This window comes from Hipposideros armiger, unplaced genomic scaffold, assembly GCF_001890085.2.
Source record: "Hipposideros armiger isolate ML-2016 unplaced genomic scaffold, ASM189008v1 scaffold_33, whole genome shotgun sequence".
Lineage (NCBI taxonomy): Eukaryota > Metazoa > Chordata > Mammalia > Chiroptera > Hipposideridae > Hipposideros > Hipposideros armiger.
In genome coordinates this window covers 3,241,411-3,266,927 of record NW_017731383.1, presented here as the reverse complement: position 1 = coordinate 3,266,927, position 25,517 = coordinate 3,241,411, and the positions used below count along the sequence as shown (strand labels likewise).

Sequence of the window (25,517 nt, the reverse complement as noted above, 5' to 3'; positions counted from 1 at the left end):
GAGTTGGCGCGCCAAGCGCTCGGCCCGGGGAGCGGTTTTCTACCAAAAAAAGGAAAGGCGGGCAAAAAGTGTGAGGAGGCTGCGGGTGGCGAAGGGGAGCAGCGGCCACGGGATGGCGGGCTGCAAGGGCGCCTAGCCGCGCCGGGAGCCGGGGCCGCCACCGGAGTCGCCGTCGCCAGAGCTCGGAGCCGGGAGCCCCGCCGCGCCAGGTACGCCGCTGGGTCGCCCGCCCGCCCCTGGCCAGGCGCGATGGTCTCCAAACTTCTCCAGCTGACCCCCACCTCCCCTTCGGGGTGCTCCGGGGGATCCCCACAGATCTGCAGCCCCCCGAGAATGGAATCGGGGACAAGGGCCAGCGAGGTGGGGGCGCCCTGGGAAGGGTGGGGGCGAGCCGCTGCTCCCCGAGCGCCCACCTGAGCCCCCAGCCCCTATCCAGTCTGCCCAGCCGGGCCGAGGGGTGTCTGTTCCCTTCTCGGTTCCCGGCAGGCGGCGGGGGAGCCAGGGACACCGAAACGCTTTCGATTATAGGCTGTTTTTAATTAAAAGCCGGAATTCAGCCATTTTAACTGCATTTAAAAGGGGGAGAAAAGTAGGGAGAACGCAGCGGAGCCCGCAGATGGCTGAGCCAGCTTCTCTACCAGAGCCAGGGTGTTCCGGGGGGCTTCACCCCGACTTCTCCAAAGTGGGGCGCCGGGGCATGCCCTGAAGCGCTGGCTTTTAAAAGAAAGAACATTTTTTAAAAAATCACGGAAAGCTCATCGCCTGCTTAAGACATGTATCCTCGGATGTGGCGATCTTAAGATTTTTCCAAAGTAAACGCGGATCTGGTAACCAGAGCTGGACGGGAGGGAGGAGGAGGAGGTGGTTGTAACCAAAACCGGGTTAAAATAAGCACCTTTAGCAAAGTTGTGGAGGGAGGCTGGAAAAGGAGGCCGGGGGGTTGGCGGCCGAGGGGTCTGCACCTCGCGGCGCGGGACGCAGGGCGGGCACCCGGGAGCCGGCGGTTTTGGCGTTCGCCGCGGCTCTAGGAGCGCTCCGGCCTCCGAAATCAGGAATCCAAGCTGCTGCGGGCAGACGGAGAGCGAGGGCAGGGGTTGGCTCCAAGACCCTCTCCCGCCCCCACGGGACTCGGCCAACACAAATCTTTTAAACAAACAGCTTTAAACTGGAACTACAGGGGGATTTTCCCAGTGCTGGGGGAGGCGCCCCTCGGTCTGCCCGCGCGGTGCGAGGATTTTCTTTGTAGGTTATTTTTGGGGTGTGGGAGGGAAGGTAGGGTAGGAGCGAGACCCTTGAGCCCTTTCCTTCCCCTCTGACGCCCCTCAAATACCCGCGCCAGGCCACGTCCTCGGGCCGGAGGATTCCCAGGCCCGGGCGTTGGAAAATGAAACCAAAGCTTGTTTGGAAGGATTCTTTTCAGTTCTCGGGCGAGAATGCCACGTCTCGGGTCCTCGGCTCGGACTCGGACTCAGCGACTCACAGTGGCCCGAGGGGGGGCGGCGAGTCTCTTTAAAAATAATAAAGCCGCTTTGCACCCTTTCTCCCGAAAAAAAAAAACACGTGAGTTGGGCGGCTCGGGACGATCTCTGGGAAACCAAACTCAGAAAACAGGCGAGGGCCGCTAAAGATTAAATATTAAACTTTCCGGGTCAGATAGTGACACGGTGTTTAGAGAGACATTTCGAACTGCTCTTGGAAAGGTTTCACTGTTTGAAACCCTGGAGCATGTGACGCCCAGGAATCAAACACACTTCGAAGGTTTGTATTTGCGCCGTCCGGGCGCGGCCGAGGGGCCTTCCCCGGTCCGGGAGGACCCGTGAGCGGCGGAGGCAGAGTCCGGGCTGGGGCGCAGCGGGCTACCCGTCACTTTCCGAGCCCGGGCCCGGGAGCCTGAAGCCACCGGAGGAAGGAACATGGATTTTTACTTTTTATGGAAAAGGGGCTCTTCCCGATTTCATTTCTGGCCACCACATCGGCAGCCCCTGACACCGAACGGCAAGACGACTTTCTGAAACTTGTTTGTTTTTTTTCTTCCCCTTTTTCCTTTTCTCCCTTCTGTTTCTTCCGCGGCCGTTCTCCTCTCCCCGCGAAGACGCCGTGTGCGCCGCCTCGCTCAGCTCTACCTGGTCGCCGGGAGGGGCCCCACCGCCGGCCGCCTGTGCGTCCTGGGCCGCGGGCCCGCTGCCCAGCGCAAGCCCCGCTGGCCGCCGCCGCCATGCACGCCGCGGAGCCCCCGCCGCCCGAGGACTCTGGGACTACGCTGAGGCCGAACTTTTAGGTCCCGCTGAGCGAGGCCGGCGGGCCGGGTGGGGGGCTGGCCGCGGCACTCCCGCGGAGGATGGATGGCCGAGACTTCGGGCCTCCGCGGTCTGTGCACGGCCCCCCGCCGCCGCTGCTGTCCGGCCTGGCGATGGACAGCCACCGCGTGGGCGCGGCCACGGCCGGACGCTTGCCCGCTTCGGGCTTACCGGGCCCGCTGCCGCCTGGGAAGTACATGGCCGGCCTCAACCTCCACCCGCACCCGGGTAAGTGCTCTGCGTCTTGCCAACCCCCGCTTGCCCCCACCCAACCCCATGTCCAAGGGAGGGAGGCCCCGGAAATAATTCTGGGTTTGTTCCCGAGCGTTCGCGACGATGGCGCGGCGCCTCCCTCTCGGCCTGTTCACGGGGTTGCGAGCAGTCTCGGCTCTCGGGGCGGGGAGACCCCGGGGCCCGGAGCTGAGGCCGGTCGGGAGGTGCCCGCGGAGAGGGGCGCGCTGCTCGGCTGCCTCCCCCGGCTCGCCGGGTTCTCACCCGTCTGAGGAAATTGGAGCCGTCAGGGGCGACTCCAACCCCCTATCCCCTGTGGCTGAGGCTAGGCTGGCGCTTTCAAAACCTGGGCGAGAAAAGAAACCAGCCCTACACCCTTTGAGACATCCATTCCCGGAGCGCGAATCTATTCTTGGCTAATGGCTTTGCCGGCGCGAGTGGGCCCCAGTTTGGTTTCTAGCTTCTCCACTCGCCCGGTGCAGGGTCTCCAGCCAGCCCCGAGTGCCTGGGGGTGTGGGGAGGACGGGAACCCCAGTACCAGGACCTTGGCCTCCGATGGGCGGGGGTCGGGCAGCTCTCGGGAACCCTCGTCCTCCGGGAGAACATTGGCCTCGGAACCCACACCGTGGTAGGAGAGCAGCGACCCCGACCCCGGGGACCCTTTGTACGCTGAAGGGAAGGCAGGCGCGCGGCGCGATGGAGACGCAGACACTGGGCCCCGCCGCCCTGAAGCTGGGGGATAGAAGCGGCGAGAGCGCGGATCGGCCGGGCTGGAGCGGCGTTGGCTAAATCTTGCGCCTGGTATCCAACCGCGCGCGGGAGGAGTTGGCGGAGAAGGCCCAGCGGCCTTCGCCATTTCCCGAGAGGGGCTGCCTAGGTTCGGTTGGGACAGTGACCGGCAGGAAGCAGCTTGTCCCGGCGAGCCGCGGCCGCTCCAGGAGGGAGCGGTGGGAAGGGAGACGCGGGGCCCTCCAGAGATCCGGTCCCTCCTCCCCGGTTGCCTCCAGTTTGTGCCTGGCGTCTCATGCCTCGACTTTTAGAGAACCCACCTCTCCCACTCCGTAGTAGTCTAGGGCTCTCGTAATTTCTCGTAGCCCCCGACGCTCCCCTCGGCCTTGGGGTCTTGGAGGGGACACCTTTGGCCGTTGCGCCGCCTTGGCCCTGTCCCACCGACCCTGCCCACTCTGCTGCGCTCGCCGTTTTGGCCTATCTCTTCGGTTTTTCTCCTGGAACTTTTCAGGAACCAGAGTCCCGGGACTCGGCGAGACAAAGGGCCTTTGTGAGGCGCTGGGCGGGGGAGGGGCCGCGCAGGGGCTGGGAGCGCAGAGATCCCCGCCGGCGGGGGTGCGAGAACCGGGGCGCGCGTGTCTCCCGGGAGCTGGGGGCCCGCGTTCCGCCCCGGGGGGCCCGGAGGACGGCGTAAGAAGAGCGCCGGAGCCTAGAGGATGGGTTGGGGGCGGCCCCGGGGTACAAAAGGCCGCTTGGGACGTCTGTCCCCTTTTGTGCGCCCCCAGAGGCCGCGGTAATTTTTTGTCTGCGTGTCTTCTGAGCTCATCCGGTCTCTCTTTCCAGCCCGCGGTGGTGGGCAGGGGGTCAGCGTCCTGGGAATCGGACCCGGGGTCTTCCTGGCTGGTAGGGCCTTCGCTCGCCTTCTGAGTCAGGGAGAGGCCCCGCGGATTCCCGTCTCCGATCTGAGTCGGGCTGGCAGAGGCCGAGAGCCCTAATCCAAAGCGGTAAAAAGTCGCTACTCTTGGGGCGCCTGTGCGTGCGCGCATCGTGCCAGGGCCGCGCCTGACCTAACCGCAGCAGTCAACTGCCCAACGCCCATTAGGTAGATGGGGAGGCTGAGGCGGGAAGCGGGAAAGCTACTTGACCGGGGGCGGCGGGACGAGGAAGTGCAGCCGGAGGTGGCCGCAGAGGCCTGTCTTGGCGCCTCCTGCCCCTGCATTAGGAGCTGCCTAACTTCTGCGTGCTCGGCGGCTGAGGTCATGGAGGAAATTGCAGGCGGGCTCGGGAAACGCTGCAGGGGAAAAGCCGCCAAAGCCATCCCTCAGCCCTGTGCTCGTTGGGTGGGAAGGGTGGGGGGCTGACTGCCCCTTGCTGCCCCACCTTGAGTGGCCTCACAGAGACCTCAGCCCCAGGCCAACGCCCAAGAGTAGAGCCCTGTGCTAACTAATCCCATTAGCTAGGAGGTGGGGAGCTGCTCCCCATTCACTGCTTGGGTGGGGCTGGATTACAAATCCCTCAACCCAGCACCCCTCCCCCCTTTTTTATGGGGTGCAGGTGCTAAAATTTCTCTTTCAACGCCCTCGCCTTCTTGGCTGTCAGCTTCTTGGGTCTGGCCAGCGTTATCAGCCCCATCTTTGTTTATTTTTGTACTGGGAAGTCCGGAGAGGCTGAGCTATTTGCCCCGGGTCACACAGTGAGGGAGGAAGAGGCCATCCCTGTTACCTCTGGACTCCAGCGTGGGCGGGGTCCTGTTGATCCTCCGGAACCCTCCTAGGCAGAGGGAGCTGCCCTGGGAGAGCTCAGGGTGGGAGGGGACCCTCGCTGGGGGGGCGGGGATGCTGGGACCCCATCCAGACAGGTAGTAACCAAAAGGTTGCTGTGAGGGAGGGTCTGCAGGAGGACTAGCTGCCTTCTGCATCATGGTTCTAGGAGGTGGATGAATTTGGTTCTTGCCTGTGAAGAAGAGGAGGTGAAATCAAGAATAAATGGGGTTTGGAATAAAGGGTGGTGGTTTAGCTTTCCCATAACCTTGAGTATTGATATATATGAGGGCCTTAAATGTTCACAGCCACTGGTGAAATAGACAAGTAAATGACAAGCACCTAGAAGGCTTGCCTCTGCTCAGGAGTTGGGAGGCCAGGACTCAGCCCTCCTCAGTTGCAATTAAAGAGCCATTAGCAGGATTTTGTACTTGGATGTTGATTCTACCTGCCCCCACACTCTGGAGGATATGTGAATGAGGGGTGGGAACCAAGGATCAGGATGGGAGGCCTCGATGCACATTGGGGGTCACAGCTTTCTCCAGGGTCCATCAGCTCTATCTGTGGAATCCAGCCTGTCAGCCTACTGGGATTGATTTAAAAAGATTAATCAGTGGGCTGGCGGTGGAGTGATGTGGTCCCAAAGATAAGGGAGATTTGCTGGGTGCTTCTTCCTCTGGTCAGAGGCATAGGGAGGCCTGGGGGAGGGTCTGGAATCTTGAAGGGCCTCCAGACCCCCTGGCTCTTTATCCCCCAGCACTTTCTCTCCTGACTGTTCATTTACTCAGCAAATGATTTCCAAGTGCCTCCTGCTCGCCAGGCACTGCTCTGGGCCTGGGGATCCGGCAGTGACCAAACAGACAAAAATCTTTGCTTTCTTTGGAGCTCCCATCCTATTATGGGGGCCAGGCAATAAACCCGCAAATCAGGGAATGAAATCATTTTAGGTAGAAGTACAGGCTGTGATGGACAGAATGCTGAGGGTCTCTTTTGGCCTGAGTGGTGAGGGGCTTTGAGTCTGCGAGTGGCCGGGCGGGCGGGAGGGAGCTGGGATGGGAAAGGAAGGCGATAGGAGGAGGGTGGGACCTGTAATGAGGTCTTGGAGTTTGAAACTGAGGAATGAAAAGGCAGTGGAGGGTTTTAAATGGAGGGAGTGACTCAAATTGAGGGACATTTTACAGAACTGGTCTGGACTCTTAAAAAATGTCAGTGGCATGCAAGGCAAAGGAAGGCCAAGAACTGTTCCTGATTAAAAGAGACTAAAAAAAAAAAAGTGACAGCTTGAAGGCCATGTGTGGCCCTCAATTGGATCTTGGAGCAGGGATCTTGGAGCTCTAAAGGACATCATTGGGGCAATTGGCGAAATTGGAATATGGACTGTAGATTAGCTGATAGTGTCAAGTCAATATTATGTTTCATGAAGTTGATAACTGTATTGTGGTTATGTAAGAGAGTGCCCTTGCTTTTAGGAAGTAGGAACACTGCAATGTGTAAGGGCAGGGGACGGGCGCGATGTTTACACCTTACTCGGGAATGGCTCGGGAAGAGAAAAAGCAGTGTAATTTATGTGCTACATGGGAGGTAATGATACATCCAATGACATCAAATAACACAGGGTGAAAAAGCAGCTCACAATTGCCGGGCCTGGGGAAGGTCATATGGCAATGTGTTGCACTATTTCAAACTTTTCTCTGAGTAAGAAATTATTTCAAAATAAACATTTGACAAAATGAGTGTCGATTGCTGGCCGGAGACTGTCTGGTAGATGGGGACAGAAGCAGGTGACCAGCCAGTTGCAAGGAGGCTTTAGGGAGGTGAATAGTGACCAGGGATGGAGGCTGGAGGTGGCCAGGGTTTGGTGCCTTGTGGAGGTTGGGCTGCTAAGAGATGTGGACGGGCAGAGAATGGGGACAATGCCTGGATTTTTGGAAAATGCTACTTTTGGAGGAATGGGGAGGACCAGATTTGGGGAGAGGTTGTGATTGGGCATTCTTGATCTGGATGTGGCCAGCTTGGGATGCTCTTAGCTTCCTGTGTGGACCCATCTGCTGTCTGATCTGACACAGTTCCCACCTGGTCATGCGCGGCCCTGTCTCCCACCCAGTGGCACCCCTGTCCTTGACTTCCCAGCTCAGCTTTTGAGGGAACCAATAGGAGCTGCTGTCAGGACAGGGTTTGGGCCTCTAGGGGCTGCTCGGAGTCCTGGCCAGCAGTCAGTGTTGGCCCCCAAGGCTAGGGTCCTTACCAGACCAGCTGCCCACAGAGGCCTGGCATCTGACTTTGGAGGAAGTCAGGGCTATTAGGTGGGAACCACCAAAGCTCCTTGCCACCATTGCAGGACATGAATGCACCCACTGCCTGCATCTGCGGTTCCTTCATGAGCTGATGAAAGTGATGGACCCGCAGCCTGGAACCAAAAACCCTCTCCACACGCTCACTAGCAGTTTTATACATTCTGGGCTTTCATGAGTCAGCCGAGGTTCCCATGCTGCCTGCTGGCTCCAGGTAAAGAACCTCCTGCTTCATATGGGGCAGGGCGGCCTGGAGGCTGAGGTCAGAATGCTGGGATTTAGCTCTTGCTCTTCTGTTTACTGGCTATGTGGTGATTCTGTAAGCCTTGATTTGCTCATCTATCAAATGGGTCCATTAGTGGTACTGAGTTCATCTGGTGGTTGTAAAGTTTGTATGAGCAAGTACACGCCAGGTGCCTAGCAAAATTACAGCCTTCTGCAAAAGTTACAGCAAAAGTGATTGCTGTCATTACAGTGACCATTAGCTCCTGGCTCGTGGGCCTCTTGCCTTAGTCCAGACCGTGCACAGGGCCCCTGGAATTGGGTGGTCCCCGGGTGCCTTAGACTCCAGGGCCCCAACCTGAACTTGTCATTTTTATTTTATATTTCTCCTCTTTTTGGTGTAACATACATTCTGATGAGTCTGTAGTAGTGTATCAGTGTGTGTGCATTTTAAATGGTTTTCCTAATTTAATTTTTGTAAATTTTATTGAGGATACTTTGCATGCCATAATATCTACTCATTGAAAGTGTACAGTTCTGCTTTATGCTTAATATAAACTTTCGAGTAAAAGTCATACATCATTAAAAAAGTCAAGTAGCATTAGAAGGGTTCTAAAGAAAACCAGCAATCCCCTAATGTCCCCCCATTCCTGGTTCCCAGTTTTAAGTCTTTTGGCTCTTTCTATTCATATTTCTAAGTAATAATTTGCTTCAACTGCTAGTTATAGTTCAGTTTTTGAGATTTTTCTATTGACTTTTATGGAAGGTGAGTGAGGATTTTGCACAAACTGCCTGAATCTGAACCCTGACTCTCCCATCCTTTCATTAGTGGGGGACCGTGGACAAATTCCTTTACCTCTTGTACCTTGGTTTTCTCATCTGTAAAATGGGGGATAATAAAGGCACCTACTTCCTGAGATTGTTGTGAGGATTAAAGAGTTAAGACATGTAAAGAGCATTTAGAGTAGTACTGACTATAATAAGCACTTGGTAAATGTTTATTGTTATTACATCGCCACCAAATGTTGACGTCTCCCGTCTTCCCTATATATGTGAAATACAGTTTTGTTTAAACTAGTTTTATTATTATGGCTTTGGCTTTGTGAATATATATGTTTTAGCCAAGTGGTGTAATGGAGTTTACTTCTTTATTTCCTGGAGTTATTAATTGCCTCTTCCCCCCACAACCCCCCATTTGCTGGAATTTCTTAGACTCTCTGTCTTCCAGTCTCTAGGTACTTTTTTTTCATTTGGTCAAATCTATTGGATGAGCTGCCTCTTTATTTTCTTGGAGATTTTCTTGCTGGAATTTTACATCTTCCTGCTCTAGTCTGTTTCGCCTGGTGCTTGGGCCTGTGGTAGGGCCATAATCCTTCAAACTCCCTTTGCCTCTGTTGTGTCAGATCTCCTGTTTCCTGATTCCTATGCCTTCCTTTTTCCTGCTTTACTTTCTTGTTTTGATGGAGCACATCCTGCAGTAGCTTTCTGTGAAAGTACATGGAAGGCAATGTCTTTGAGGCTTACTTCGCATGCCTGAAATGCCTTTCTACTACCTTCCCACTTGACTGGCATTTTGGAAATAATTTCCCCTTAGTGTTTTGAAAGAATTGCAGTATCATCTTCTAAATTCCAGTGTAACTTTGAGGAGTGTGATGCTATTTTGATTCTTGATCTTTGTATATGAACTTTTCTTCCCCTTTTCCAAATGCTTAAGATCTATTGGAACCGTGTTATAATTAAGATCATGGGCTCTAAAATTCATATACACACTTTTCCACACACTAGCTGTATGGCCTTGGACATGTTACCTGACTCTTTGTGTTTCTGTTTTCTCTTTTGTAAAATGAGTAATAGGGCTTACCTTTTATGGTTTGTATGAGGACAAAATGAAATTAGGTACAAAAATGCCTAGAACATTGCTTGGCACAAAGTAAGCCTCATAGATGTTATTACTGTTGTTATTCTTGTATCACTGGCATTCTGAAATTTCATGTTGACGTGCCTCGCTCTGGGTCCTTTTGCCTTTGCTGTTTGGGTGTTCCATAAGCCACATCAATTTGGAAAGAAAGCCTTCAGTCTGAATTTTTTTTTGAATGATTATTAATTTTATTAGTGTTTTATAATTCTCTTCCCACCACTTTTGCTGTTCTCTCTAGTACTCCTATTAGATATTGGCTTTCCTGGACTGCTCATCTACTTTTCTTAAACTTTCTTTGCTATTTTCCATCTCTTTTTGTTTCTTTTGCTTTCTAGGAGGTGTTCTCAACTGTGTCTTCTTCTAACCCTTCAGGTTGATTTTTAATTAGGCTGTCATATATTAAATTTCTAGGAGCTCATATAATCTGGCTCCTCTTTTTAAATAACATCCTGTTCTTGTTTCATGGACACATTTTTTCTCATCACTTGGAGGGGATTAATTTTTTTTTTCCCTGGAGTTTTCTTCTCTCAAGCATTGTCTCTTGTTTTTCTTTTTTCTTCTTCTTCTCATTTATCTTTCACGTTGGAGACTGTGAGTGTCTGGTGATTGATTCTCTGGTGTCTCTTGGTATTTAAGAGGCACTAACAAGCTGACTGGACTCAGGTCCAGGGGTGGGACTTGTTGTTGGCAATGTGGGACTCCCTGAATGTGTCTGTAGGTCTTTCCTTTCTGACTTGGTCAGTCCTGCAGGAAGTTTAAACCTGGAGCTGAGTGTACCTTTTAAAGATGAAGATTTTCACTGAGACCCCATTTTCATTTTGGCCCCACCCTAGTCCTGAGAACCCAGCACAAGTCCTTGGTCATTTTCCCAGTAAACAGAGGGCTCCTGGAGGGGAAGGGGAGTTCTCAATTCCTCTCCTGCTGCACTCTGCACCTTGGTGTTTCATGGTGTGGGGTCCATGGTGTTAGGTTCCGTTTCTTGATGACTCCCCTTCCAAGCTTAGGCGGCAGTGTCCCCACCCCCCACCCTGCCAACTTCTTGTCCCTCTGCTTTCCCACTTCCAAGAGGCACTTGTGGAGGTGGTCTCCTGTTCATGCCTCTCTTGTTTTCTCTCCTTTTTAAACCCCATTCCTGACATTTTCCTGAGGTTCTGGCATTTATTTGTCTTGATAGAACTCGGCGCCGCCTCTCCTAGGATCAGCTGCTCTCCTTCCCTTGGCCCACGTGCCTGGGAGACCTGAGTCCTCTGTCACTGCCCTCCCCACTCACTTCGTGAGAAGCAGGAGTTTCTAGAAGGCCTTCCCTCCTTCCCTACCACTTCTTCCTCTAGGCCCAGAACTCCGTGAGGGGGAAAAGAAAATCAATGGGGAAATCCTCCGTAATTGCTTCAGAATTGAGAGACAGTCTGGAGCCCTGGGGCGAGGCTGGGGTGGATACATTTGCATATCTTTGTCCTAGACTGTGGCCTTGACTGCCCTGGCCCAGGGCGGCCTTGGGATTCCCAGTTATTTAGATTTGAGCACCTACTTTGTGGGTCAGGCATCTGATTGGCGCAAGTCAAGTCCCAGCCCACAGCGGGCCCAAATTCCAGATGGGGAGGGATGCAGGTAAACCCCGATTGCCCTTTTCGCGGGGAGGAGCTGGGGGCTGTGGGATGCTAAAAGATGCCTGCTGGGATCTGACCCCCTTGGGGGGGGGGTCAGGGCAGGCTCCCAGTTGGAGGGAGGGAGGGAGCTACAGGAACCAAGCCCTGTAGCAGGGCAGGATGGGATGCAGAGGCTGGGGCAGGCCTCCCGCCTCTCTCAGGCCAGTCCCCAGACCCCACTTCTGACGGGGTGGGGCAGAAGCCAGTGGATCTGGCTGGCTCGGTGGCTCCTGTAGCTCCTGGGCATCTGCGTGGCTTAGAGGAACCTCTGCAATTGACACCGCTCAGCCACTTCTGCTGCACCGATGGGAGCTTGGGGACGGTGGCAGTGGCCACAGGTCCTGTGGCCTAGCCACAGCACCAAGATTATGCAGGGTAAGCCAACGGGATTGCCACAAAGCAGAGGACGCAGGCGTGACCCCACTTACAGTTTCTTTCCTTACTTGCTGCCTTCATTTTACTTTTGAGCAAAGAAAGGCATAGAAAGGTTGTGTTACCTCCCCAAGGTCACACAGCGGGGATAGGAAGGATGTAGGAGCATGGCCTGAACGATGCAAGAAAGCCAGGAGCCAGGGAGAGGTGGGATATTGATAGGAATTTTTCTTTCCTTTTTTCCTTTCTTGGCTCACTTTATTTACTAGTTTTGGTTTTTGCAAATTTTGTCAATGTGAGTTTTCCATGAAAATTACTCTAAATGTAATATTTACCGTGCTTGTGCTTAGATGACCCCTCCCTATCCATTGATCTCTTTTTAAAGGATATTTATTTTTTAAGATTCACAGAGAAATGAGCACAGATCATAAATGTGTACGGCTCGATTATTTTTTTTCACACACTGAACCCACAAGTGTAACCATCAACTAGGTTAACAAAGAAACCCAGACGCCCCATTTCCATCACTGCCCCTTCCCTGCCTCAAGGTGACCTCTACCTTGACCTGTTGGCACACATCATATCGATGGAAGCACATGGTGTGTTCTCTTTGTGTGAGGTCCTGGGATTTATCATGTTGTGTCCTGTGTGGTTGTAATTCTACTTGCTGAAGGTGTTCCATTGTATGACAATGTCACAATTTGTTTATCCAGCTATTGATGGACATTTGGGTTGTTTTCCAATTTAGGCCATTGTTGGTGGAAAGATTCTTGAAGTACGACTTGCTATGTGCATTTCTACACTTACTTGTGTGGGCATGGCTGGGTCGGAAAGGTTGGTAGGTTCTGCCAAACTTTTTGAGAGTGGTTGTGCTAATTTACGCTGCCTGTGGTTGTGTATCACTATTGTCCGTCTTTCCTTTTTTCATTTTAACCCTTCTGGTGGGTGTGTAGTAGTTTTAATTTATATTTTCTCCGTGGTTTAAGAGGCTGAGGACCTTGTCATGAGTTTATTGGGCATTCGGATATTTTTACTTGTGATCCTCCTGTCCAGTCTTTGCCCATTTTTACATTGAGTTGTCTGTCTTTGTCTTACTGATTTGTAGAAGCTCTTTATATATTCTGGATACAATTGGTGACATACCGCACAGGTGTTTCCTCCTGTGGTTCATCTTTCTCCTAATGGTGTCATGGAATGATGGCTAGAAGCTCCAGTTTTAATGTAATCCAGTATGTCAGCCTTCTCTTTATGGTTACTGCTTTTTAAATGGTCTTTGAGAAACTGCTGCCTGCCCTTCTCATCCTTTGTTTTCTTCTAGAAGCTTTCTTGTTTTGCCTTTCACATGGAGATCTGCAGTCCCCCTGGCATTGATTTTTATGTGAAGTAGGGGGTCAATCAACATTCATGGCTTTTCCCATTGGGAGATGCAAGCTGACCGGATCTAAGCATTTATTACAAAACCATCCTTTCTCCTCCATGTGCACCTGTGGGCTTGTTTCTGGACGGCCTCGTCCCATAGGTGTGTTCATTGAACATGTGCTCATGCCAACCAGCTTCATTATTGTACGCGTCGACGTCTTGGTGTTGATCTGGTACTTCATATTCAAGGTTACCTTGGGTATTCTTTTTCTTTTCTTTTCTTTACTTTTCTTTCTTTCTTTCTTTTTTTTAGCTGAGCCATCCTGCCACCTGTTGGCAGCTCAGCAGCAGCTCAGTTCGGGTCGGGAATAGAACCGGTGGCCCTGTTGTTCAGAGCTCACACTCTTGAGCGAGCTCTTAACCAGCTGAGCTACTCGGCCTGTCCACCTTGGCTATTCTTGGTCCTTTGTGTTTCTATATAACTTTTATTTTAAACTGGTAAAATACATAACATAAATTTACCATTTTAGCCATTTTTTAGGTGTACAGTTCAGTGGCATTAAGCACATTCACATTGTTGTGTAACCATCAACCAACATCCATCTCCTAAAGAATGTTTTCATCTTCCCAAATTGAAACCCCGTGCCTATGAAACAACTCCTCGTTCCCTTCCCCCAGCCCCCCTTCTACTGTCTGTCTCTATGAACTTGACTTCTCCAGTTGCTCACATAAGGGGAATCACACAGTACCTGTCCCTCTGGAATTTGACTGGGGTTGTACTGAATCTGTAGATGACTTTGGCTGTCCTGAACATTCCAATAAGGACACCTTTGCCCACAAGTCTGGTGATTTCCTTGGGAGGGACCCCCAGAAATGGGTCCATGCCTTCCTGGGCCTGATAAGCCTTAACTGATTTTGCTTTCCAAAAGTTGAGGATGGGTTGGCTCTGCCCTCACCCTCCCTGCCTCCCACCCAGCTCTCCCCACAGCCAAACCAAACATGTGCTAATTGGATAGATGACAATGACATCATCTGGCTTTGATAAACCCTTGTGATTCTAATGAACAGTTAACTTTTTACTCAATTCGCAGTTTACCATAGTTCTTTCTTTGTGATTTAACTGGATTCTGACTGAGTGATAAGATTCTTTTTACAGCCAGGGCTTTAACCCGTTCTCTGGCTTAGATAGTACAGACCTCTCCAAGCGGAAACCCAGTGGGGTCCTGGGGAGTCTGAAGGGTGTTTTATCCAGAGGGTCCTCACGCTATTTTCAGCTGCTGTCATAGAAATGCCTCGGTCATGTGCTCTGGGCTGAAATGAGCTCTTTTCTGGGTGATAACCCTGATTTGATCTCGCTGATCAGATGCTCTGATGACATCTTAACAGATGCAGTCCCTTTGCTTGTGAGGCCAAAATGTTTTAAAATAGAAAGGGAAAATATATTTGTTCTATGTTTCGTTAGGCAGGGGACTTTGGGAGTGAAAATATGAAAATAGGGGGGCCGGCCGAGTGGAGCGTAGGTTAAGAGCTGGCTTGGGACACCAGCTCTGAGCAGCAGGGCCCCAGTTCAGATCCCACATGAGGGCCAGTGACACTGCCCTCTATGGCTAAGATGGTGAACAACAGCTCGACTTGGAGCTGGGCTGCTGTGAGTCACCACAACTAGACTGAAGAACAAAAGGACAGCAACTTGTCTGTTCCCCTCCCCCAATTCCCCAATAAAATCTTTAAAAAAAACCCCAAAAAACAAAAAAATATGAAAATAGGGCATAGTGTCTGGGTGGTGTGGCTGAGTGAAAAAGTGTAGATTTTGGAATCAGAGCCTCAGTTTCCTTAGCTGTAAAAGGCACAAGAATCTGCGCCCCCAAAGTTGAGGGAGGTGGGGAGACAGAATGAAGTGAATTTTTAGACCTTTTTAAAAAACATATTAAATAATTTTAATTACAGTATTATATTAGTTTTAGGTGTATGGCATAGTGATTAGACATTTATATGAGTTATGAAGTGATTTCCCCAATAAGTCTGGTCCCCATCTGACACCATATTTATTCCAGTGTGATTGACTATATTCCCTATGGAAGCCCTGAAGCCTTTAGCAAGCCCCATGCTGGCTGTTCAGTAGGACCCCAGGAAAGGCCCCCTTTCCTCCTTCCTCAGCCCTAGCTGAACTTGACCTTGCCCATAAATATTAATCGAGCACCTACAGTGTGCATTGTGTAGGGCACTTGAGGTGGAGGAAACCCATATTGTAATACAGGGGTCTGCAAACTAGGTCAAATCTAGTTGACCTCCAATTTTTATAAATAAAGTTTTATTGGAACAAAGCCCAATTGTAAGTATTGTCTGTGGCTGCTTTGCCTGCAATGCCTAAATTAGTATCTGGTCCTTTCAAGACAAAGCTGCCGACTCCTGTTCCAGCAGGTGGAGAGGAACAATAAACAAGGAAGTACAATAAAAGAGGAACTAATGTGTATATGGTATGATAAACGGCGATAAGCAGGATGGAGAAAAATAACCCAGGGAAGGGTGTGGGGGTGGGGTGATTAGAGAAGGCCACATTCACCAAGTGTCACTTGAGCTGAAAGAGAAGGGAGTGAGGTGTATACACATAATTGGCTGCTTTTGGAGGGGGCGGAATAGAGTCCAGGCTGAGATGCAAAGGCCCTTTGTGGGGCTGTGCTGTTCCATGTGCCAGCCTGGCACCTTGACCATGATAAACTCTGAGCCTGTCACTGTTTACCAGACGTTTATACTCATCATGAGCTCATCAGGTCCCCTGCCCCACTCCCACCAGCAAGGACTTCAGGTGCCCAGAAGGGTCCCCAGTGACTACATCCATTATAGAGGCAAGATTCCACTGGCCAGTTGAGGTGGCCTCACCGTTACCCTCTGTGGGGACCTGCCAGCAGATGGCACAGCACAGTCCCTTATAGAGTGGGTTATTCCCCAGCCCGTAGCACACAGGACCTGCGTAAGTGTTGAGGGAATGAATGAATGAAAGGGAGGGCACCTTTTCTGGATTCGAGTTCTACCTTTTGGTGACCTTGGCCAGTCTCTGATTCTGCAGACCCCTGAAGCCCTTCCCGTGTTCTGGGTGTTGGTGAGGAGGGTGGTGATGGCTGAGAAAGGCCGCCCTCACTCCCAAACTCATGGTCTGTTGGCTCCCAAGGAGCTTGTCCATGGACGGCAGCATGTGGGATGTGAGGTGTTGGGATGTTGGTGGGTCCCAGCGAGGGGAAGGTTTGTTAGCTCAGTGCAGAGAGTGCACAGAGGGGCCGAAGGCGTCTGTGCCCAGCTCCCTGCTGCTGACGCTCCCAGGGGGACCCCAGACCCCTCCTCCAGGCAACGGGGTGGGAAGCTCATTGCCCCGTAGCCTGGCTTCGGTGCCTTTTTTCTTTCTCCAGGGGGCACCCTTTTCCTCTCACTGGGCACCCAGGACCAGAGAAGGACAAGACCATTTTCTAAGCACCTCCGAGGGCCAGGACCTGTGGCGGGTGGGGGTGGGGGAGAGCGTCCCTTGCTCAGGGACCAAGTGACCATGGCCAGACTGGAGCTAAGGACCTGATGGTGGGATTCCTGAGCTAGGCCTTGGTGTGGCAGTGGTCCGGCAGTGTCCTTGTAGCGCTGGCTTAGCAACTTGGTCACCCAGGCTCAGTAACCTGGGCAGCCTCTCTGAGCCTCAGTTTCTTAGTCTGTGAAAGCGGGTAGGTAACCAGACTCGCTCATTCCCAGGGCTTTGGGAAGATGAGCCAGGATGGGAAGGTGCCAGCCTGGGAATCGCTGTGCCTGTGGGACCTGCTTTGCTCTGGGCCCTGGGCAGTGAGGCTGGTCCATTGGCCTGGCCGGGGAGGCTGGATTCGGAGGCAGAGAGCAGATCTTAACTTGTTGCATTTAAAAAAAAAATCGAGGTGAAATTCACGTTAACATGCAATTTACCATTTGAAAGTGTGCATTTCAGTGGTATTTAGTACATTCATAATGGGCCACCACCAGCTCTTCCTACTTTCAAAACTAAAACTTAATTTGAAGGAAGGACAGATGATGGAATTTGAGTAGAAGAAGTGGTCCCTCTCGGATCCTGACCTAGAGCAGTGGTTTGGCTTCTCTGAGCCCCAGGTTTTGTAATTATAAATAATGAGAATAGTAGTAGTAATGGCAGCCAACATTGCATGGCACTTCATGAAAGCATTTAAAAAAAATGAACTCTTTTTTTAAAATTCACACTTCCATCCGCAGGGGTCGATGATATATCCGTTTCATGCAGCCTGGGGATATTAAGGAACTTGCCCAAAGTCACAGAGCGAGTGGGCGTCCGAGCCAGGGTTTGTCTCTTCGTCACCCCCTGGGGACCCCTCTGTCGAGTCCCTCCCCATGGTGGGGGACCTGCCTGTCAGAGAGCCTGTCCCTGGTCCCACTCCAGTTTCCAGCAGGGAAGAGCCTTTAGCCCAGACCATGGCTAAATTAAATCTAAATTAATGAAAATTTAATAAACTGAGAGATGTGGTTCCTCAGTCTCACCAGCCACATTTCAAGTGCTCAGTAGCCACAAGTGGCCAGTGGCTGCTGTAGTGTCCAGCGCAGACCTAGAACATGATCGGGCCCTGTTGGTTACGGGGGCCGGGGGGTGTCTTCATTTGAGTGGTCCCTGGTCTGTTCTGGATGGCACGCAGGACAGTGGGAACGCTCTCTCAGGGTCTCCTGGTGGCCCGAGCGAGACTGCCCCTTATGAGGGGTGTAGGGCTGGATTGCTGAGCGCTGGGGCCAGCTGCAGCCCTGTCCCTGTGCCCTGTTACTTGGGATTGTCGTCTTCTGTGCCCCATGAAGGGCGAAGAAGATTCCGTAAGTGACTGTGTGAAGGTGAGGCCGTTAAGCACCCACGGGGTCCAGTGCCTCCGTGGGCTGGGCAGCGTTAGCCAATATTGTGAACAAAGACAGTCTGTTATGGTTATGTGTGTGTGTTAGGTTTCCACAGTCATTATCTTAGCTTCCAAGGTGTCGCTGAGTGAGATGCTTACATGGGTGAGCAGGTGACATGGAGACCTCTAGCCACCAGGGGGTGGTTTGGGACCCAGGGTGAGGGCCAGGCTTGAGCTCAGCCAGTGGTGGGAGTGAGGAAGACCCCTCCCACCCTAGGCTGTGCTGGAGGATTTCCAGCAAAGTCTAAGAGAGGACGGTGGGCTCTGGCTTGTCACACTGCCACCAAGTCCTGAGGTCTACACCCTTGGTGACCCCAGGTGGCTACTGCTGAGTCTCCGTGGGTGGGTGTGAGGAGCTGGGAGGAGAGGGGGGCATACCTAGATGGTGAGAAGACTGCCAGGGGTGCTGGTGGGGCTCAGAAAGTCTTGAGATGCTGGTGATATGGGATGGGGTCAGCTGCCTGTGCTCCGCCCCAGGGGTACCAGGCAGGTGCCCCCCCCCTGGTGGCATGTGGTGTCTTCGAGGTCAGGGGCTGTGCTTACCTTCTCTCCTAATCCTGCCTGTCTGCTTTTGTCCTGGGAAGTTAGAAACGATGCTCTTGTGGTCAGTTCAACAGTTGATGCGTGCTGTGTGCCAGGTCCTGGCACTGGATGTGGTGGAAGTGAGGCCGACAGTCCCCACCCACGGGGAGGGAGCCCGCTTGTGGGGGGGACAGATCTACACTTCCAAGTTATCCTGGGCAGAGCCAGGGTTTGGCCCAGAGAGCTGAGCTTCCGAGGCACATGGAGGCCCCAAGGAGGAATGAGTGAGGAGGGGTCTCGAGGAGGCCTAGGGGCTGGCGCTGGAGGGCCAGGTGGAAAGGGAGGCAGGCACCAAGGGTTCTAGCACTCGGAGCTTGATCTAATTTGTATCTGCGATCCATCACTTGGCTGCTTCAGGAGGATAATTTGGGGAGGCGGGTAGGAGCAGTGAATATGTGCAGATAAGTACCGCTGTCCTGCTTGCTGTCCTCCTGAGGTGGGGATGGCGCCCATGTCACAGAGCTGCCTGAGGTCCCACCAGGGCACCAGCTCCCGGAGCCGGGCCCCAGGGAGGGAGTTTGGGCACCGTTGAGCCCCTGTGGCAGGTGGGAGCCGTTGGTGGCATCCGGGCCTGGGGTGCTGCTGGGCGGGTTTCACAAGCCTGGGCAGGGGCAGGCCTGGGCCACCGGGCTTCCGCATGGCCTGAGGCAGGAAGAGCTGGCGGCTGATGTAAGCCCTTGCGCAAACCCCTGGCTGCCGGCTTCCGGAGCCTTCCACCCGCCTGCCTGCCAAGGAGGAAGCCTGGGGCCTGGCGGGGCGCAGAGGCCCTGATGCCCAGGCTTGGGCTGCATGGGTGGACTGACCGGCCACCATGGCCCTGGGTCCCGAGGGCTCAGCGCTGGAGTCCGGTGAGGGGCTGCAGGGGGCTGGGCTGCAGTCTGGGGGCCCGGACGCGGGGTGGTGGCGTTGATGGCGCATGTGGCAGGAAGGTGTCTTCCCATCGCTCAGCCTGCTGCCGTTACCACTGTGGGGAACCAAGGTGGAGGCCCTGCCCCTGGTAGCCTCACTTTCCCTATGTGTGCCCCACAGGGACTAGGTAGAGTTTGGGATCCTGTGCCCCCGGAGGTGGTGCGTGAGCCCCTGTGCCTGCAGGGCTGCTGGGGACCCAGAGGTGGTTGGGCGAGGCTCTGTGAGCCACTGCTGGCCAGACGGGCCACCTGGGCACCTGAGTCACACATTATCTGCGTGCCCCCTGCAGTCACTTCACTTCTGGACTGTCACAGACAGTGCCTCCTCACAGGGACTTGGAGAGGTTACCCGAGGGGGCACTCGGGAAACCTTTTGCTCGGAGGCCAGAGCTGGCCCCTGCTGGGTGCCTGGTGACACTTGTGCCCAGCTCTGCGCGTAGACCTCTTCCCATCCTCCTGAGGGCATTGCAGGAGGATCACAATCACCAGGCCTGGTGCTTTCAGTGAACGGGCACCACTGCCATTGTTACTATTATTAAATATATGCCTTCTTAACTACAATTCTCAAGGGAGGCATTATTATCCCCATTTTGCTGCTGAGCAAACTGAGGCCAGGTAAGGGAAGCCTGTTGCCCAAGTCTCGCAGACTCCCTCTGGCCTGTGACACGGAGGCCTGCCAGGGTCTTCCCCTGGAGGGTGGGGTGTGGACCTTGAGGGGCAGCGCACTGGGGGGGCAGGAGTGAGGAAGTGAGAAGGTATTTCTGGGTGTGGGTCTGGCAAAATGGGGCATGGCAGGGGTGTGTGTGGTTCCTACCCAGGCCCCAGCCCGCTGTCCTTCCAAGTAGCAGTTGGCCACCACACCCCCCATTTGAGGGACCCTCGGGGGGTGGGGGTGGGTTCTGCTCTCTGGAGGGACGGCCCCTTGGGCCGTGGCTTCCTGGCACCATATCAGCTCCCATGTTAACAGCTCTCATCCATTCACTGATTTCATGCACTAAGTCACTATCTACATATAGTACTGGGACCCGCTGCTGGGCGTGCACTCTGAGTCACTTCTCCCAGGCTGTGGGACAAGACACTGCCCATCTCAGCCTCAGCCTCCTCATCCGTTAAATGGGTGCATAGGGCCCGCTGAGTTCTCGGTGAAGGCCTGGGGCTGCTGTGGGGTCCTCGGGGAGGTGATTCCCCAGCTCATGGGTGTCTTCCCCGGTCCAGGAGCCCAGAACAGGAGCAGGGGTTCAGGCCGTGAGCTGCCCTCCACCTCCTCATTCTATGGCCTTGGGAGGGAGGTCCCTGCCCCCCACTGAGCCTCAGCTTTCATCTGTGGATGAGGAGAACCATACTTCCTGTGGGGCTGGGCCAGCCAAGTGTGCTGGGTGCCCAGGTGAAGGGCTGTTGGGATGGCTTCCTTGTCTGGTCCCCTGGGGTCTCACCACTTTCTCAAGTGCTGGGTCTGTTTGAGTTGACCCAGGCCTGTTCTGAGGTCAGGGGCCTGGGGTGGGGCGGGAGGTTTCTTTGGTGTTCCTGCCAGTGTCAGCTCCTCACAGTGAGGGAGAGTCAGGGGTTTCAGGGTGGTGGGCCAGGTGGCAGTGGCCTGACAGCCCCCCTTCTCTCTGCAGGCGAGGCCTTCTTGGGCAGCTTTGTGGCCAGCGGGATGGGGCCCTCAGCCTCATCCCATGGGAGCCCGGTGCCCCTGCCCTCTGACCTCTCCTTCCGCTCCCCCACCCCCAGCAACCTGCCCATGGTGCAGCTGTGGGCCGCCCATGCCCATGAAGGTAAGGAGTGTGCCAGGTGGGTGGGGTGAGGGCTGCCAGGCCAGGCCGATGGCTGTCCCCAGTACTTCTGTCTGCCCACCCCCTTCCAGTCACCCCTCCCCGCTGTGGCTGGTGGGGCCCAGCCCTGTCACTGGGCCTCCATTCAAATGCTCAGTGCTTCTTGTCACTGTTGAAGGGCTTTTGCACGAGCTGTTCCCTCTGCTTGCAGCCCCTCACCCCACCCCACTGGCTCTCTCCTGTTCATCTTTCAGGGCTGGACTCAAACCACCCCCCCACATCTCACTTGTGACAATGGATTTATTTGTGTGTTTATTCATGAAATATCCATTTTCCTACCAGAGTGAACTCTGAAGGCAGGGCCTAGTTTGTTCGGCTCGCCGCTGTCTCCCTGGAGTGTAGTCAGCTCTTTAATATTGGGTTGTCGGAAAAGTAATGAGGTATTTTTTCTCTGTTTTTCATTGCAAAAATGCGTCATGACTTTTCCGACAAGCCAATATTCGCCGGAGCAGTGGGACCGGGGGCCGCCAGGCTCTTCTGTAGTACTTCTACAGTGATGCCCCTAAGTGGGGATCTGCGGACCTGGCGTCCTGCTGGCCCTGAACAAATCCTGGACCTTTTTGGAGCCTCAGTTTCCCCTGTTATTGAAGGCATGGGCCTGGGGGACCCTGTGCACCTCTCCCTTCCCTTCCTTGCTCTGGAGGATTTTTTTTTAAAGGAATCCTTTGAATTTTTTAAAAAGAATTTTTTTTTAAATTGGGGAATTGGGGGAGGGGAACAGTGTTGGGGAATCAGGGAAGGGGAACAGACAAGTTGTTGTCCTTCAATCTTAGTTGTGGAGGGCGCAGCTAGCTCAGCTCCAAGCCCAGTTGCGCCGGAAGCTCAAGGTGCTGTGTTCAATTAGTTGCGGGTGGGCATAGCCCACCATCTCTCGAACAGGCAACCTTGTTAGGAGCACGTGCTCTCACCAGCTGAGCCATCCTGCAACCTGTTGATAGCTCAACTTGGGCGCAGCTCACTGGCCCATGCGGGAATCAAACCAGCGACCCTGTTTGCCCAAGAGCTTGCACTCTTGAGTAAGCTTTTAACCAACTGAGTCACTCGGCCGGCCCCCAGTTCTGGTGGATTTGTGACGCTGGGTGGTAGCTCCTTCCTCCTGCCTTCTAGGTGTCCTGTGGTGCTCCTGGTTCTGGAAGATTAGACTCCTGGGAACACCCACTGCAGGCTGAGCCCATGATCTCCCCACTTCCTCCTCTGTGCCAGTCTCACTGAGTGCTCCCACCATCATCTCCCATTGTGTGTGCCCCACACAAAAGGGGCGGCATGGGCTCTAGGCCTGGCATGGTGGGCTTTCTGGGCTGGGGTCCCATCTGAGCTCCTACTTTAGCCCCCCAGAGCAGGGCTGGAGGGGCCTGAAGAGCAGAGGCCGCCTCTGGTGCCTGTATGCCATCAGCTCCTCTGCCCTCCCTGACACTCCGTTTTCTCCTTTGCCAACAAATACTAGCAATAATAGTAATGACAAGGAACACATAGGGTGTTTACTATGTACCAGGCACCGCTCACTTGAACTCACTTTATCCTTGGAACAAGCTGGGAGGTAGAGACTATCGTGTCCATTCTACAGATGAGGAAGTGGAGGGACCTGATGCCCACATAGGAAGCGCTGTTTCAGTGACTAGATGAGATGACGTGTGTCAAATGGTCTTTATTATTTTGTGATTATTGTTAATGTCATTATCAGGTGGTGCTGTGGGAGAAGCCATGGGCCCAGTGTGACCAGGGACAGTCCTGCATCCCTGGCCTCAGAGGCTGCGACTGGGGGCACGGGGGACCCAGGTCCCTCAGGGCTCTCCAATGGGCCTGTGGTCCTATGTACCCACAGTCCCGGCAGAGTGTCAGGACTCTCCCCTGTGCCCAGTGCCCACCTACCTGGCCTCCTGGGCTCTGCTGAATGGCTCTTGATCCTCCATTCCCTGTGTGCCCTCTTAGGCGTCTTGTTTCTCTGTCTGTCCAAGGCTGCCCTGTCCTATCTTCTCTGTCCCTGCAAGGCCCTGATTCAGGGCATCATTGGTAGGGAGGCTGGGAGGACCCTCGGCAGGAGGACTTCCTTCCTGGTAGCACCGTCTGGTCAGCGGGAGATGCTGGGTGAGCTAAGGTTCAGAGATAGTGAGTGATCTGCTTGGGGTTCCACAGCAGGAAAGGGGCCCAAGAAACCCTTAAACCTGGCCTGTGTTGAGCTGAGATTGAGTCCGGGTGACCTGGGTTCAAAGCCGGGCTCCTCTGCTTAAAGCCGGGCTCCTCTGCTGTGAGACCTTGGGCAAGTGGTCCTCTCCCAGCCTCAAGTGTTCTCATGTATAAACGGATATTAAAAGTAATCCTGGGCCGGCCGAGTGGCTCAGTTGGTTAAGAGCTCGCTCAAGAGTTTGAGCTCTGAGCAACAGCGGTTCGAGTCCCGGCCCAGCTGAGCAGCCACTGAGCTGCCAACAGGTAGCAGGATGGCTCAGCTAAAAAAAAAAAAAAAAGAGTAATCCTGCCTCACAGGGGTTTTTGTTTGTTTGTTTTTGAGGTTTAAATGAGAATAACAAAGGCAAAGCAGTTGACAGTGCTTGGGCTGTAATTGGAGAGCTGCCATCGTCATCCTTGTCCTTTTAGTCGGATCCATTCTGGTCCTCTTCCTGGTGGATTCGAGAGCCCACGTTCCTGGGGCCTGCCTGGGACTGGAGGGAGGGAGGCCTGAAGTGCCAGGGTCGGGATGAGGGCAAGCCTCACTCTGGGGAGCTGGTGTTAAACCTCAGGCTCCTTGCACTGGGGGTGACAGCCAAAATAGTTTATTTCCAGGGAAAAGAGGGCCGGAAGGAAGCTCCAAGGAAAGCTGGGAGGGATGAGGTGGTCCAGCCCCGCTTCTCTTCTCTCTTCCAGGCTTCTCCCACCTGCCCAGCGGGCTGTACCCGTCCTACCTCCACCTGAACCACCTGGAGCCCCCCAGCAGCGGGAGCCCCCTCCTCAGCCAGCTGGGCCAGCCCAGCATTTTCGATACCCAGAAAGGTAAGGAGGCAGGAGCGGGGAGACTGGGGGTCTGGGGTTGGGGGTAACTTCTGAAGGGCTTTTCTGGGCCACCCCCCACTACTTAGCATTCCAGGCAACACCCATCCCCAAAGGGCCCCCACTGGCTTGCTGGGCCCACCCACAGCCTTCTGGAGCCTTCTAGTTTGCTCGGCTTAGCTATCTTCTTAGGCCCTCCAGCTCTTTTTTTTTTTTTTTTTTTTTAAAGCTGAGCCATCCTGCCACCTGTTGGCAGCTCAGCCCGGGCCGGGAATCGAACCGCTGTTGCTCAGAGCTCACACTCTTTTTTTTATTTTATTTATTTTATTTATTTTTTAGCTGAGCCATCCTGCTACCTGTTGGCAGCTCAGCGGCTGCTCAGCTAGGGCTGGGACTCGAACCGCTGTTGCTCAGAGCTCAAACTCTTGAGCGAGCTCTTAACCAACTGAGCCACTCGGCCGGCCCAGGCCCTCCAGCTATTAAAACAACCCTGGCCTCTTCCCCTTTCACAGATAAGGAAACTGAGGCCCAGAAAGGTTAGTAGGTGGCTAAGGCAAGATTTAAACTTGGTTCTATCCATTTCCAGAGCCTGCCCTCCCAAGGGCTGCGCTGTGCATGGCCCTCCTTATCCCGGGTTCGCAGGGCACCCTTTTACCCTAGTCCGGCAGAGGGGGCGCTGGATGACAGCTGCGCGTTCTTCTCCGCAGACGGCTTCTACCTGCCTGCCCCAGGGGCTCCGGGCGCCCTGCATGCTCACGCTCCCTCCTCCAGGACCCCAGGAAGCCACTCCTCCGGCGCCCCGTCCAAAGGCTCGCGGGAAGGTACAGCCAAGGAGAGAGCGGGCCGCGGAGGGGAGCCGCCCCCGCTGTTCGGCAAGAAGGACCCTCGGTCCCGCGAGGAGGCTGCGGGCCCTCGCGGCGTGGTGGACCTGACGCAGGAGGCGCGGGCGGAGGGCCGCCAGGACCGTGGGCACCTGCGCCTCACCGAGCGCCTGTCGCCCTTCCTGGCTGAGCCAGGGCCACCGCGGGCACCGGGTGTGGCCACCACCGAGTCCAAGGGCAAGAACCTGCTGCCAGCATCGACTCTGAGCCTCTGCAACGGTGTGGGAGACGCAGGGCTCCCTGCGCTGGTGGCCGACGCGGCCCGCGGCACCAAGGAGGCCCCACGCCAGGATGAGAGCACGCGGCTGCGGCGTGCGGAGGCCCTGCTGCCCGGGCCGTGCCCCTGCCCCTCGCCGCTGCCGCCGCTGCCCCCGGGCAAGGGTCCGCCCGCGCCTCCACCCACCTCGGCCGGCGCCTTCGCTTCCCAGAGCGGCCCCGCCGGCGTCTACACCATCTTCCCCACGGCACCGGCGGCGCGCGAGCCGGGCCGCGAGCACCGCGTGGTGGCGCCCACCTTCGTGCCTTCGGTGGAGGCCTTCGACGAGCGCCCGGGTCCCATCCAGATCGCGTCGCAGGCGCGCGACGCGCGGG

At 54.5% G+C, this 25,517-nt stretch overlaps 2 protein-coding genes across 4 annotated transcripts in view; one reads left to right on the top strand and one right to left on the bottom strand.

Moving 5' to 3' along the window:
* Window positions 1–516: 516 nt before the first annotated feature.
* LOC109380191 (basic proline-rich protein-like) lies at window positions 517–4,379 on the bottom strand. Of its 3 annotated transcripts, none has more exons than XM_019637507.1 (3): window positions 3,578–4,379; window positions 896–1,064; window positions 517–714 (listed from the first exon to the last, which is right to left on the bottom strand). In XM_019637507.1, the coding sequence occupies exons 1-3, from the start codon at window positions 4,301–4,303 to the stop codon at window positions 635–637; spliced, it is 975 nt and encodes a 324-aa protein (XP_019493052.1). In that variant the 5' UTR covers window positions 4,304–4,379; the 3' UTR covers window positions 517–634. The 3 variants fall into 3 exon arrangements, with proteins under 3 accessions (XP_019493052.1, XP_019493053.1, XP_019493051.1); XM_019637508.1 differs by having other exon boundaries at window positions 517–710; XM_019637506.1 differs by having other exon boundaries at window positions 517–1,064.
* Window positions 724–25,517, top strand: part of TNRC18 (trinucleotide repeat containing 18) — a 74,453-nt gene continuing 49,659 nt past the window's right edge. The window contains 5 exon segments of the mRNA XM_019637505.1: window positions 724–812; window positions 2,093–2,525; window positions 20,851–21,006; window positions 23,923–24,048; window positions 24,753–25,517. The exon segment at window positions 24,753–25,517 is cut by the window's right edge and continues 2 nt beyond it. Of these exon segments, the coding sequence (XP_019493050.1) occupies window positions 2,339–2,525; window positions 20,851–21,006; window positions 23,923–24,048; window positions 24,753–25,517 (1,234 nt within the window). The 5' untranslated portion in view covers window positions 724–812; window positions 2,093–2,338.